A 16,084-nucleotide genomic window follows, 5' to 3' on the forward strand; every position below is an offset into this window, starting at 1 on the left:
CTAGTCCGAGGCGCAGAGAGACGTTTCTGCGGCCAGCAGCGAAAAATCAGAATGGTGTGCTGCCTCCCTGGTGCCAGGTTCAAGAATATCTCGAATGTTCTCAAAGGGGAGAGGGACCAGCAGGAGGTCATTGTACACATTAGTACCAACGACATAGAAAGTGAAAAGGATGAGATTCTCAAGGGAGAATATATAAAGTTAAACAGGAATTTAAAAAGGGGGTCCTCAAGAGGAGTAATATCTGGAATACTTCTGGTGCTATGAGATAGTGACGGTAGGAATAAGAGGATAGAGCAGATGAATGCATGGCTGAGGAGCTGATGTATGGAGAAGGATTCACAGTTTTGGATCATTGGAATCTTTTCTGAGGTAGAAATGACCTGTACAAGAAGGATAGCTTGAATTGGAAGGGGAATATTATACTGGCAGGGAGATTTGGAAGAACTGCTCAAGAGGATTTAAACTATTAAAGGTGGGGGGAGGGTGGACCCAGGGAGATAGTGAGGAAAGTGATCAATCTGAGACTGGTACAGTTGAGAAAAGAAATGAGCCAAATAGTCAGGGTAAGCAGGAACAAAGCAGAGATCAAGGTAGGACTGATAAATTAAACTGCATTTATTTCAATGCAAGAGACCGAACAAGGAAGACAGATGAACTCAGGGCAAGGATCAGAACATGGGATTGGAATATCATAGCAATTACAGAAATGTGGCTCAGGGATGGACGGACTGGCAGCTTAATGTTCCAACATATGAATGCAATAGGAAGGATAGAAAGGGAGGGAAGAGAGGAGGGGGAGTGACGATTTTGATAAGGGATAGCATTACAGTTGTACTTAGGGAGGATATTCTTGGAAATATATCCAGGAATGTTATTTGGGTGGAAATGAAAAATAAGAAAGGGATGATCACCTTATTGGGATTGTATTATAGACTCCCTAATAGTCAGCAGGAAATTGAGAAACAAATTTGTAAGGAGAATTCAGTTATCTGTAAGAATAATAGGGTGGTTACGGTAGGGACTTTAACTTTCCAAACGTGGACTGGGACTGCCATAGTGTTAATGGTTTAGATGGAGAGGAATTTGTTAACTATGTACAAGAAAATCTTCTGATTCAGTATGTGGATATACCCACTAGAGAAGGTGCAAAACCTGACCTACTCTTGGGAAATAAGGCAGGGCAGGTGACTGAGGTGTTAATGGGGGAGCACTTTGTGGCCAGTGATACTAATTCTATTAGTTTTAAAATAGTGATGGAAAAGGTTAGACCAGATCTAACAGTTGAAGTTCCAAACCAGAAGAAGGCTAATTTTGACAGTATTAGACAAGAACTTCAGTAAGAACTGAGAAGATGGTAAAAGAGGGGGTGGTGTGGCATTGTTAATCAAAGATAGCATTATAGCAGCTGAGATAATGTTTGAGGACTCATCCACTGAGGTAGTTTGGGTTAAGGCTAGAAACAGGAAAGGAGAGATCACCCTGTTGGCAGTTTGATGTGAGTCTCTGAATTGTACCAGGGATGTAGAGAAAAGGATAGCAAAGATGATTCTCGATAGGAGTGAGAGTAACAGGGTAGTCATTCAGGGGGACTTTAACTTCCCCAATGTTGATTGGGAATACTATAGTTCAAGTAGATTAAATGGATAGGTTTTTGTTCAATGTGTGCAGGAGGGTTTTCTGACACAGTATGTAGACAGGCTAACAAGGGACGATGCCATGTTGGATTTGGTATTGAGTAATGAACCCAGCCAAGTGTTAGATATGGAGGTGGGTGAGCACTTTGGCCACAATTTGGTTATGTTTGCAATAGCAATGGACAGGGTTAGGTATATACCACAGTGAAAGAGGTGCAACTGGGGGAAAGGCAATTATGATGCGATTAGGCAAGATTTCGGATGCATAGGATGGGAATGGAAGCTGCAAGGGATGGACAAACTTGAACTTATTCAAGTAACAGCTACTGTGGGTCTTTGATAAGTATATCCCTATCAGGCAGGGAGGTAGTTGTTGACAGAGGGATCCATGGTTTACAAAAGAAGTTAAGCTCTTGCCAAGAGAAGAAGAAGGCTTACGTGAGGATGAGACGTGAAGGCTCAGTTATGGGGCTTAAGAGTCATAAGTTAGCCAGAAAAGGTGTAAAGAGAGGGCTAAGAAGAGCCAGGAGGGGACATGAGAGGATGTTGGTGGATGAGATTTACCCTCGGATTCTCTGGGAAACCAGGGAGGAGATTGCTGAGCCTTTGGCTTTGATCTTTATGTCATCACTGTCGACAGGAGTAGTGCCAGAAGACTGGAGGATAGCAAATGTTGTTCCCTTGTTTAAGAAGGAGAGTCGGGACAAGCCAGATAATTATAGGCCAGCGAGCCTTACTTTGGTTGTGGGTAAGGTGTTGGAAAAGAATGCAAGAAATAGGATTTATATTATCTGAAAAGGAATAATTTGATTAGGGATAATCAACACGGTTTTGTGAAGGGTAGGTTGTTCCTCACTAAGCTTATTGAGTTCTTTGACAAGATGCTAAACAGGTGGACAAAGGTAAACCGGTTGATGTGGTATATATGGATTTCAGGAAGGCATTTGATAAGGTTCCACACGGTAGGCTATTGCCCAAAATACGCAGTTTCAGGATTGAAGGTGATTTAGCGGTTTGGATGAGAAATTGGCCAGCTGTAAGAAGACAGAGGGTTGTGATTAATGGCTATCTTTCATCCGGGAGCTCAGTTACCAGTGGTGTGCCGCAAGGATCTGTTTTTGGGGCCACTGCTGCTTGTCAATTTTATAAATGACCTGGATGTGGGTGTAGAAGATGGATTAGTAAATTTGTAGATGACAATAAGGTCGGCAGAGTTTTGGATAGTGCAGAAGGATGTTGTGGGTCACAGAGGGACATAGATAAGATGCAGAGCTGGGCTGAGCAGTGGCAAATGGAGGTTAATACGGAAAAGTGTGAGGTGGTTCACTTCGGAAGATGTAAAATTCGTGGCAGTATAGATGAACAGAGAGATCTTTGCGTCCAGGTGCATAAATCCCTGAAAGTTGCCATCCAGGTTGATAGGGTTGTTAAGAAGGCATATGATGTGTTGGCGTTTATTGGTAGGGGGATTGAGTTTGGAGCCATGAGGTCATACTTCAGCTGAACAAGACACTGGTAAGGTCGCACCTGGAGTATTATGTGCAGTTCTGGTCACTGCATTATAGGAAGGATGTGGAAGCTTTGGAAAGGGTTCAGAGGAGATATACTAGGATGTTGTCTGGTATGGAGGGAAGGTCTTATGAGGAAAGGCTGAGGGAACTGAGGCTGTTTCTGTTGGAGAGAAGAAGGTTGAGAGGTGACTTAATCGAAATGTACAAGATAACAAGAGGGTTCGATAGGGTGGACAGTGAAAGCCTTTTTCCTCGGATGGTGATGGCTAACACAAGGGGACACAGCTTTAGATTGAGGGGTGATAGATTTAGGACAGGTATCAAGAGTAGTTTCTTTACTCAGAGAGTATTAGGGGTGTGGTTCAGCCTGCCTGCAACAGTAGTAGACTTGCCGACATTAAGTGCATTTAAATGGACATTGGACATACGTATGGATAATAATGGAACAGTACAGGTTTGATGGGCATCAGATTAAATTCACAGGTCGGTGCAACATCAAGGGCTGAAGAGCCTGTATTGCGCTGTTACGTTCTATGTTCTAACTTTCAAAAGCTGATTGGAGGAAGATGTTTGCAGGTAATGGGATGGCTCGAAAATGGAAAGCCTTCAGAAATAAGATAACGAAAGTCCAGAGATAGGATATTCCTGTCAGGGTGAAAGGAAAGGACAGTAGGTATAGGGAATGCTGGATGACTAGAGAAATTGAGGGTTTGATTAAGAAAAAGAAGGAAGCATATGTTAGGTATAGACAAGAGAGATCAAGTGAATCCTTGGAAGCATATAAAGGCAGTAGGTGTACACTTTTGAGGGAAATCAGGAGGGCAAAAAGGGTACATGAGATGGCTGGTTATGACCACCTGTTCATAACTAACCTCGATCCTTTCTAGTCTAATATCTCCTACCTCATTCATCTCCTCTACAATATTCTCCTTTTCCTGAGTGCAAACCAATGAGAAATGTTCATTTAGCACCTCTCCGATATCCACAGGGTCCACACTCAACTTCCTACTTCTGTATTTGATTGGCCCTATTTCTACCCTAATCATCCTTTTATTCCTCATATACCTAAAAAAAGCTTTAGGGTTCTCCTTTATTCTATTTGCTAAAGACAGCTCAAGGTATAGTTAGTAAGTTTGCAGATGACACCAAAATTGGAAGAGTAGTGGACAGTGAAGAAGGTTACCTCAGATTACAATAGGATCTTGATCAGATGAGCCAATGGGCTGAGGAGTGGCAGATGGAATTTAATTTAGATAAATGCAAGGTGTTGTATTTTGGGAAAGAAAATCTTAACAGGACTTATACACTTAATGTTAAGGTCCTTGGCAGTGCTGCTGAACAAAGAGACCTTACAGTGCAGGTTCAAAGCTCCTTGAAAATTGAGTCATATGTAGATAGGATAGTGAAGAAGGCATTTGGTATGCTTTCCTTTATTGGTCAGAGCATTGAATATAGGAGTTGGGAGGTCATGTTGTGGATGTACAGGATGTTGGTTAGGCTGCTTTTGAAATATTGCGTACAATTCTGGTCTCCTTCCTATCGGAAGGATGTTGTGAAACTTGAAAGGCTTCAGAAAATATTTACAAGGATATTGCCAGGGTTAGAGGGTTTGAGCTATAGGGAGAGGCTAAACAGGATGGGGCTGTTTTCCCTGGAGCATCGAAGGCTGAGGAGTGACCTCATAGAGGTTTATAGAATCATGAGGGGCATGGATAGGATAAATAGACAAAGTCTTTTCCCTGGGGTGGGGGAGTCCAGAACTGGAGGGCATAGATTTTGGGTGAGAGGGTAAAGATATAAAAGGGAACGTTTTCATGCAGAGAGTGGTGCGTTTATGGAATGAGCTGCCAGAAGAAGTGGTGGAGGCTGGTACAATTACAACATTTGAAAGGCATCTGGATGGATATATGAATAGGAAAGGTTTGGAGGGATATGGGCCGAGTGCTGGCAAATGGGACTAGATTAGGTTGGGATATCTGGTCAGCATAGATGAGTTGGACCGAAGGCTCTGTTTCTGTGCTGTACATCTCTATGACTCTGTGACAATAATGTAGCCATGTGAGTTCTGCAGAACCTGCTGCCTGAACCATGAGCAGCTGAGCCCCACACTCAGGAGACAATTGCATGTCCATGCCCCTCATAATCATCTACACCTAGAAGAGACTAGAATCCCCACATTGGGGGAACTGGCCATTCAGCCGAACAAGTTCACACTGACCCTCTGAAGAGCATCCCATCCAGACCTTTCCCATATGCATTTTCACAAGTAGCCTGTCTTGCCACCTTCAGGGATCTGTTGATAAACACCCAAGATCCCTTTGTTCCATTGAGCTTCTTAACATCCTGCCATTCATTAAGTACTCCCTTGTTTTGTTCCTCTGTCAAAGTGCATTACCTGACATTTATCAGGGTTAAATTCCATCTGCCACTGATATGCCCATCTGACCAACCCTAATCTTCCTGTCACCTAAATCATTCTTCATCATTGCCATACACTTGGCCTATCTTATCTTCTCCCACACATTCTCATCTACATCATTTGTATCTATCATAAACATTCTGATCCCTGTGTTATGCGACTGGATACTGGTCTCCAGTCACAAAGCAACATTTTACCACCACCGTCTCTCTCTTGCCACTAAGGTGATTTTGGATCAAACTTGTTAAATTTCTCTGGATCCCATGAGCCTGTATCTTATTTATTAATCTACCATGTCAAAGGCCTTGCTTAAATCAATATAAACTACATCAATTGCACTACCCTCATTGATACACTTGGTCATCTTCATGAAAGGTTCAGCCAGATTTGTTATGCATGCCCTTCCTCTGACAAAGCCATGCTGACTATTCCTGATCAAACCTTACATATCCAAGTGGAGACTAATTCTGTACTTCAGAATTTTCTCCAATAGGTTCCGTATCACTGATGTGAGACCCATCAGTCGGTAATTCCCTGGTTTATCTCTAACACCTTTTTTAAAAAATTATGATCATTGATAATCACTTCTTTTTGATTAAAAATAATATCAGGATGGCAGCAGCGGAGTAGCAGGGCAGTGTGTGGGCTCGTCAACTCAGGAGCCTGTAGCTCACCCACTCTGTTCATTTTTGCAGTTTTTCTTTACATTCCCTGTTTTGAATGTTTCCAATTAGTATAGTTAATATCTAAATTCATCTTACCTTCATCTTAACAGCTTCAGCTGAGACTCTGTCCTGATCCAGTGAAGGGGTGACTTCCAGTGGTCCTGAATAGTGGTCTTTTCTGGTGTGGTAGTCTCAGCCCTGTGGTGTGGTACCCTGATGTAGTGGGTTTTTCCCCAATGTGGTGATCCCAGCCCTGCAGTGTAGTGTCCAGATGCAGCGGGTTTTTCCCAGTGCAGAGATCTCCTCAGCGGTCCAGCTTAATCTTTGTCGAACACTTCTGGGCTGGTGTTGCGATGGCTCTGCGTGGTGTTTTCCTTCCAGAGGTGGTGGTCTTGGTGGCCATTTTTCCTGGCGGTGCCTTTTCAGCCCAGTTTTTCCGATGGCTCAGTGTTTGGGTTTTGGCCCAGTCGAGAGTTCTCGTCACAGATTGATGGCCTCATTCCAACTGTGTGTAAAATCTCTTGATCAACTTTCTCTGAGGCCAGGAGCCATTAAATGGACTTTGATGAACTTTTGTCTTAAATTTTCTTTTATTGTTACTTATGAATGTACTTATGACTTCTGTTATTAATACAGGTGCCATGATTGGGTGACTTTCACACCTTTCATTGTATTTTTCTTGTAAACGTACATGTGACAATAACATCTATACCTATATATACTTTGATAACTATATATTCTTCTATATCTAAATATACTTCTACATCTAGATATACTTGTAAATGACTTGTATTAACAGAGTTAAAAAGGAACACAACACCAGGTTATAGTCCAGCAGGTTTAGTTGGAAGTACCCTATACTCCTGATGAAGGAGCAGCACTCTGAAAGCTACTTTTTCCAAATAAACTTGTTGGACTATAACCTGGCATTGTGTGATTGTTAACTTTGTCCACCCCAGTCCAACACCGATCATCTTTATATAATTGCGTTAACACAGGAGGTAAATCTGAAATCAGGTTTCTGCCACTCTTCTAATATTTCAGGAGCTGCTCCCAGACCTCTGGCTCCACTTCAGACCCTTCTTCCCGACTGTTAGTTACCCAGTGCAGGCCAGAGGGACCTCCTTGCAGTGTGGCTAAAGTGATCAAGGTTAGGGATGGTCGAAGAAAGTGGTGTCACTGTCTGTCTTTGGGTTTGTGTACAAATGGCTTTGGAGAAGAAATGTGCAGCCCGAGATATTTTTATGACACTGTGCTGCAGTGGGTCATAATAATATTATTTATATTTTATTCTGGCCTTCTGTGCTTTCCTAATATTAATCCTTCACTGGTCATGGTTGTGCATTCAGATACCAAGAGCCCTAGGTTCTGGCATTCCCTCCCTATAACCTCTGTCCCTCCTTTTAAATGGTCCGTGAAACTTACCTGAATGTCAATGCTCTTCATCACCTGTGTGTAGTTCAGTGTTGAATTGTGTTTGATAACATTCCTGCAAAATGCCAAGAGTTGACTTACTTGGTTAAAGATATTGTAGAAATATGAGTTGTTGCTGTTTTGACATTTTCTTCAGGTTTAAGTTCTTTTATTAAGGGGTCAGTTTTGTGTGTATTCTGAAGGGTGCCTCATCTAGTTTATTTGAAGAATAAACATTAATTTTCTGATAATGAATATCTCATTGTCTCAAACTAAATTCAGCAGGTGGCATCACTTTGGATTGGTTCAAGCCGTTGACTGAGCAACACTCATTCTCATGGGGAGGTGGTGCTGTGATGATAATATCAGTGGGTGAATCATTAGAATCCCAGACTCTTGTTTTGGGAATGTGAGTTGGAATCCCACTATGGCAGATGTGATTTGGAGACACCCGTGTTGGACTGGGGTGTAGAAAGTTAAAAATCACACAACACCAGGTTATAGTCCAACAGGCTTATTATGGCTGTTCACCCTTTAATTCAATAAAATCTGAAATGAAACGTTGACCAAATGGTGACCATATAACTACTGTTAATTGACATAAAACCTCATCTGGTCAATCAGTGACCTTTAGGGAAGCAAATATGCCATTCTTATACAGACTAATCTAGTTTTGACTCCAGACCCACACGTGACCGTCTGGACAATTAGGGATGGGCAATGCTGGACCCATATCCCATGAACAAATAAAATTCTTACCTTGGGAGCTACAAACTGGGAAACTCTATTCACAACCCATTTTGGTAATGAACCTGTGAAATATAAAGGGAACAATTTAACATAAACACATGAGGAATTTAATCATCCAAAACCACTTTGCTGCTGGCAATGAATTTGATTTCTGCTGGAAAAATAAAACTTCAAGGTTCAAAGAGAAAAGATATGGGTTGAAAAATGTTCTCCCCATATTCTGATTTAGCTGTAACCATAGATTAGCATCTCACAGCAGGACAGTAAATGAAGAGGAAAGATAAACTCATTCTTTGCTGACATTCTCCACTCAGTTGGACCATGACCTCATTACGGCATCTCACCCTCCTTCAAAACAGAGCTGCAGTCACTCTGTGACATCTTTGACCCTGGCACTGTACAGGGTCATGCAATTTTCCCAAACCCAATGTATTTATTATTGGTAAATTGTAAGGAAAGAAAAGTGGTTACCCTGATTGTCATGACTGGTACCTTATTACATCTGCCTCCTCTGCAGGGTTGTTGGAGGCATTTTGCTGCCACCAATCTTCCTTTATCTAAGCTGTCTCCAAGTCTTAACTATTGATCAATGGTAAAGGATAGACCACTGGTGAGTCAAAATCAAAGAGATACTTATCTCAGTTAGTATGGTGACTTATTGCTTGATAGGAACAATCACAACTCACACAATCAGGCAGGTATAATTACTAAGACTTCTGTAGGGAGCGATACAGAATATATTTGCTCCCTATGAAGGCTGAAGTCACTGATGTGACATCAAATAGGGTGAGCTCAATATAACATGAAAATGAGCTCTTTCAGAACCATAACCCTTTCACAATCTTGGAACATCCTAATTGTTTTGCAAGCCAAGGAGTAGAGTTTTTTAAAAGTGTCATCTCTGCTGAAGGAAAAGGAGCAGACAATTGTACACAGCAAGATCCAGGAATATTAATATGATAATGACCAGATCATCTATTCTTTGGTGATATTGAAATAAGGAAAAGTATTGACCAGAACACTAAGGATAACCTATTTGCTCTGGTCATCTGTTCATCCTGCTTTTGATGATGCATATACCAGATAGCCTGCTTATGAATGTTTGGCTGAGCTTCAGTTCCTAATGCATTTAGTTCTGCAGCAAGATTGATAGAGCTGCAGAGAGGAGGGCAGGTTTTATTTGATTGACATTTTATTCCCTTGTCTTATGATATACATTCTTTGTAGTTTTCCAACACATATGTATTTATCTACTCAACATTAAGAGGCTAAAGTGATCAAAAGCTTCTAATGCTGATATTATGAAAGGCTGTGAATAAATGACAGCTTTAGGAGAGGGTTAATGTAATTAAAAATGAATGGTAAAGTTTTCTTTTATAGAACATAGAAACATACAGCACAGAACAGGCCCTTAGGCCCACGATGTTGTGCTGAGACTTAATCCTAATGTAAAATATAGTAACTTAACCGACGCACCCCTCAATTCACTGCTATCCATGTGCATGTCCAGCAGTCGCTTAAATGTCCCCAATGACTTTGCTTCCACCACGTCAGCTGGCAACGCATTCCATGCTTTCACAACTCCCTGCATAAAGAACCTACCTCTGATGTCTCCTTTATACCTTCCTCCTAATATCTGCAAACTGTGACTTCTCATACTAGTCAATCCTGCCCTGGGGAAAAGTCTCTGGATATTGACTCTATCTATTCCTCTCATTATTTTGTACACCTCGATCAGGTCTCCTCTCTTCCTTCTTCTCTCCAGAGAGAAAAGTCCGAGCTTATTCAGCCTTTCTTCATAAGGCAAGCCCTCCAGTCCAGGCAGCATGCTGGTAAACCTTCTTTGCACCCTCTCCAAAGTCTCTGTATCTTTCCTATAGTAGGGTGACCAGAACTGGACACAATATTCCAAGTGTGGTCTCACCAGGGACTTGTAGAGCTGCAGCAAAACCTCGCGGCTCTTAAACTTGATCCCCCTGTTAATGAAAGCCAAAACACCATATGCTTTCCTAGCAACCCTATCCACTTGGGTGATAACTTTGAGGGATCTATGTACTTGCACCCCAGATCCCTCTACTCCTCCACACTACCAAGAATCCTGTCTTTAGTCCTATATTCAGCATTCGAGTTCGACCTTCCAAAATGCATCACTTCGCATTTATCCAGGTTGAACTCCATCTGTCATTTCTCAGTTCAGCTCTGCATTCTGTCTATGTCACGCTGCAGCCTGCAGTAGCCCTCTATACTATCGACGACACCTCCAACCTTTGTATCATATGCAAATTTACTAACCCACCCCGAACCTCCTCATCCAAGTCATTTATAAAAACTACAAAGAGCAGAGGCCCAAGAACAGAGCCTCAATTTGTCAATTCAGGTGCAGGATTCTCCTGTTTAGTGAATCCTCTGAGGATTAGTGAACCACTGCTAATGGAATGGGCCCCTTTCCATCACAACTTTGCAGATTTGAAATGTTTAGACTTGTAATCAGCTATCAAGGCCCACGGTGCTATAAATGGCTGCTTCCAACAGCCACCATCTCACATCAGCCAAAATTGCAAAAGGAAGAGAAACTCCTGGAAACAGGTCCAACATGACACTTATAGATCTCACCTACCTCCAACCTGATACTGATGGGGCAGGAACATTAAGCCTCAGTACAAAGACTAGCAGCTTTGCAGAATCTCTCAGCAAAAAGACCCGACTTTACACAGCCAACATCAATATACTGACATAACCTAGCTTCATCCAGAGTTCCATCACCTACACTCTGTGAGTCTGTGAAAGTGAGCAAGGATTTGGCAATGTTAATGTAAGCAACTGAGAAGGCAGCACTAGCAGGAAATACAGCCTGCTCTTTCATTCTAGACAAAGCACTAGAGATCAACAATGTCAAAGTTATGGAAAAGTTCAGTTTGTCTGGCAGTATCGCCCACACCTCCCCCCTCATCTCCATCCAAGGCCCCAAAGGAGCCTTCCACATCCATCAAAGTTTCACCTGCACTTCCACCAATGTCATCTATTGTATCCGTTGCTCCCGATGTGGTCTCCTTTACACAGGGGAGACTAGATGCCTCCTCGCAGAGAGCTTTAAGAAACATCTCCGGGACAGCCGCACCAATCAACCCAACCGCCCCGTGGCCGAACATTTCAACTCCCCCTCCCACTCTGCTGAGGACATACAGGTCCTGGATCTCCTCCATCGCCACTCCCTCACCACCCAACACCTGGAGGAAGAATGCCTCAGCTTCCACCTCGGAACACTTCAACCCCAAGGCATCAATGTGGACTTCAACAGTTTCCTCATTTCCTCTACCCCCACTTACCCCAGTTCCAATCTTCCAGCTCAGCAACATCATGACCTGTCCTACCTGCCAATCTTCATTCCCACCTATCCACTCCACCCTTCTCTCTGTCCTATCACCTTTATCCCCACCTCCATTCACCTATTGCACTCTTAACTACCTTCTCTCCAGCCACACTCCCCTCCCATTTACCTCTCCACCTCAGAGGTTTGCAGCCTCATTCCTGATGAAGAGCTCCTGCCCGAAATGTCGATTTTCCAGCTCCTCGGATGCTGCCTGACCTGCTGTGTTTTGCTAGCATCACTCTAATCTTGACTCAGATCTCCAGCATCTGCAGTACCCACTTTCACCCTGAAGGTAACAAGGAAAGCTCCAGAATATCAGGGATCATTCCAATGAACCTCCTCTGAACTGCCTCCAATAAACTGAAACCAAAATATTGTCTCTCCAGCACCTTTTACAGTTGCAGTGAGACTTCCCAACTTTTATACCCCAATACTCCTGAAATAAAGGAGAGTATTCCATTAGCCGTTCCTGATTACCTGCTGCATCTGAGTGATAACTGTCTGTGTTTCATAAGCAAATTCCGCAAATCCCTTGTATTGCAGCTTTCTGCAGTTTTTCTCCAAATAACATTATGTTCTTTTGTTCTCCCTTCCAAAATGAACAACTTTGCACTTTTCCACATAAGCCTCATATTTCACATATCTACTGGTTCACCACTAATCACCCTGGTTGAGACATCCTCGAAAAACTATGATGAACTGTCAGCAAGGACAAGTTGGACCGAAGGGTCTGTTGCTGTCTTGTACACCTCTATGATTCTAACTAGTTAGACACAATTTCTCTTTAATGAAGCCATGTGGATCTTGCTTGATCAGATAATGATTTTCCAAATGTTCTGCTATTGCATGCTTAATAATAGATTCCAACACTTTTCCACGAATAGAAGTTAGGCTAATCAGCCTATACCTACCTGCTATTTCCCTCCCACCCTTTTTTTAATGGGGTGTTCTTCAGACTGAAGGGATCAAAGGGTTTGGAGAGAAAGCAGGAACAGGGGACTGAATGATGGTGAGCGATGATTGTCGTGAATGGTGGAGCAGGCTGAAAGGACTAAATGACTGATTTCTGTCCATGTCTTCTATGTTTCTATGACCAACTTTGTATTTTTTGATAGAATGCTCCATCTGTCAGATTTTTGCCCAATCATTTATTCCATCTGTATCTGTTTACATCTTGTGACATTAACTTCACAACATACTTCCTGACCAAGTTTAGTGACCAGGTCTTTTCCTCATCTCAGCTAATACATTGATGCAAATTGAAAAACATTAAGGCCTCAGCACAGACTCCTGACAAACCCCACTCATCACATGTTGCCATCAGAAAAAAAAACACTTATCCATACTCGCTGGCTGTATACTCTGCCAATCAACCAATCATCTATCGGTATCCCCCTATAGTATGAGCTATTACTTTTATGTGGAACCTTGTCAAATGCGTTCTTGAAATCAATTACTGTTCAAGACTGATGTAGTTGGCTCCTATGTTATTAAGGATGGGATATTTGAGAGGAAGACTCCTCCAAAGAATTGTTTAATTGTTCCTTGCCATATTTGCCTTTATTTGCTGAGGAATTGGATTTGACAAGGTTCCACATAAAAGTAACTTATGGATTTGAAGAATGTATTTGACAAGGTTCCACATAAAGGTAATAGCTGATGCTATATGGGGCAGCATGGTGGCTCAGTGGTTAGCACTGCTGCCTCACAGCGCCAGGGATCCAGGCTCGATCCCAGCCTTGGGTTACTGTCTGTGAGGAGTTTGCACGTTCTTCCTGTGTCTGTGTGGGTTTCCTTCAGTTGCTCTGATTTCGTCCCACAATCCAAATTTGTGCAGGTTACGTGAATTGGCTGTGCTACATTGCCCAGAGATGTGTAGGTTAGGTGCATTAGTCAGGGAAAATTTAGGGGAATGGGGCTGGGTGGGTTAGTCTTCGGAAGGTCGGTGTGGCCTTGTTGGGCTGAAGGCTCTATTTCCACACTGTAGGAATTTAATTCTAGTCTAATGGAGCTGGGAGTTCTGCCAACCTTTACAGTGATGCCCACTCAGAGGGAATAAATTTAACAAGTGATTGAAACTGTGGACCAGATCCCCATGGTGGTTCGGACCTCTTAGAGAAAGATGGGTGGACTTTATTTCAAAAAGAACAAGGGGATTGGCCAGATATTTCTATGCTGTATATTTCATATAATTCTATCTAATATATTTCAAAGTTTCACCAGAGCTTCAATTTCTTCAGCCCTTAAAAGCATTTGAGGTAACAGCTGAACAGCTGAGTTATTGTGCAGATGTTTTGATACCATGCAGGGTCACATCATCAGGACAAATTCCGTGAGGTGCTGTTGTTCTGTTCCACTTGGTTTTTGTGTGTGTCTGGTCTGTTGTGGTGAGTGTCACTTCTGGGTCTTCTCTGCAGCAGTTTATACACTAGATCTACCTCTGTGTTTGTTGATGGCCTTTTTGGTAGAAAACTAGGCCTCCAAGAACTCTTTGGGGTATCTCCGGTTGGCTTGTCCTAGAATGGTGGTTTTGTCATAATTGAATTGATGTTCCTCTTGTTCTGCGTGTACGGAGATGAGGCAGAATGGATCATGTCATTTAGTAGCCAGTTGGTGTTTGTGAATTCAGACGGCTAGATTTCTACCTGTTTGTCCAATTTAGTGCTTGATGCAGTTATTGCAAGGGATTTTGAATGCCATATTGGTCCTAAATGCTGTGGGTTTGGGGTCCTTAGTCCTGGTAAATAGTTGGTGTCATGTGGCTGTTGGTTGGTGTGCTCCCATAATACCTAGTGGTCATAACAGCCTGGTCGTTAATTCTGATATGTTCTTCACACAGGGTAAGGTGGCCAGTGTATTGGTAGGTACAGTGTCTTCTTGGCATTGTTTGTTGAACGGCATCGGCAGACGAAGCTGATGGGATATCCGTTGTTAGCAAAGATTTTTTGTAAGTATTACTCCTTTTCCTCGTGTAGTGCTGGTGTGTTGCAGTGTGTCACGGCTCTTTTGAATTGTGTCCTGACATAGCTGCGTTAGTGGACATTGAAATGGTTGCTATTGTAGTTAAGGATCTGGCCTGTGTGTGGGTTTCCTGTATACTTTGGTTGAAAATCCCCTGTTGGTTATCTGTTCCACCTAGACATCTCAGAATCTAAATGCTTTTAGAAACTGTTAGCAGGGAGACAATTGTTTTCAGCTGAATTGAACAGTCGAGAGTGTGGTGCTGGAAAAGCACAGTAGGTCAGGCAGCACCCAAGGATCTGGAGAGTTGACATTTCAGGCATAAGCCCTTCAACAGGAAAAAGGGCTTATGCCCGAAACGTCAGTTCTCCTGCTCCTCGGATGCTGCCTGACCTGCTGTGCTTTTCCAGTGCCACACTCTGGACTCTCATCTCCAGCATTTGAAGTCCACACTTTCTCTTCGATCAATTAAACACTTTGACTAATTCCATGTCATTCTGAACTCAAGTGAAAGTTTTGTAACCTGTAAGTTCAACATCAGCAGACCCACTAGCTCCATCAAGTGGTTATACAAATGAGAATTTCTGATGGACCTGAGGGAAATGACAGAGAGTGGAAGCCACTATCCCTCACAGATGGACCATGGGACAGGAATCCAGGGACCTGGCTGTCAAACTGTGATATATTTAGAAAGATGCAAGAGCATTTTATGACAGTGGGAAGTTAAATATGTTTTCAAGGTGAAATTAACGAATTTGAAGAGGTATTTAGCAGATACTGGGTGTAGGTTTTAAAATTGAGGATGGAGGGAGAGGGGTTAAAATGTTTGGAAAACCTGAAACCAACTCAAAACTGCCTTGAACACTATCTCCTTTAATAGGATTAGTTTGTGGGTCAGGTAGATGACTGGTGCGTGAATGAGCCATTAACTATGTTGACAATATATAATTACAGAATATATACTATATATATATATATAATTACAGAATTGTTACACTGTTATATTGCAGAAGGAGGCCATTCAGCCCATTGTGCCTGCATAGGAACTGAAAATGAGTATTATGACTCAGTGCTTTTTTCTGATGTTTCCCCATAATCCTGTTCATTGTTTCTATACAAATAACTATCTAATACACTCCTGAATGCTTCAGCTGAACTTGTCTCCACCACATTTCCAGGCAGTGCATCCCAGACTCTAAGTACGCATTGAATAAAAATCTTTGCAAATCACTTTAAACCTGTGCTCTCTTCTTTCCAATGATTTTATAATTGGGACAGTTTCTCCCTTTCTGCTATATCCAGCTCACACATGGTTTTGAAAACTTATATGCGTTTCTGCACTGCAGATATTCACCAAACAG

The 16,084-nt window shown here is 42.3% G+C and overlaps 1 protein-coding gene across 1 annotated transcript in view; it reads right to left on the bottom strand.

The window, feature by feature from the left end:
- stard15 (StAR-related lipid transfer (START) domain containing 15) overlaps positions 1 to 16,084 on the bottom strand; it is a 164,272-nt gene that overhangs the window by 13,598 nt on the left and 134,590 nt on the right. Inside the window, exon 5 of the mRNA XM_043711001.2 lies at positions 8,402 to 8,454. Coding sequence (XP_043566936.1) covers positions 8,402 to 8,454 — 53 coding nt within the window. The remainder of the gene's footprint in view (positions 1 to 8,401; positions 8,455 to 16,084) is intronic.

Source organism: Chiloscyllium plagiosum, unplaced genomic scaffold (genome assembly GCF_037043375.1).
Source record: "Chiloscyllium plagiosum isolate Xiang-an unplaced genomic scaffold, Cpla_swu_hap1 HiC_scaffold_16, whole genome shotgun sequence".
Classification (NCBI taxonomy): Eukaryota; Metazoa; Chordata; class Chondrichthyes; order Orectolobiformes; family Hemiscylliidae; genus Chiloscyllium; species Chiloscyllium plagiosum.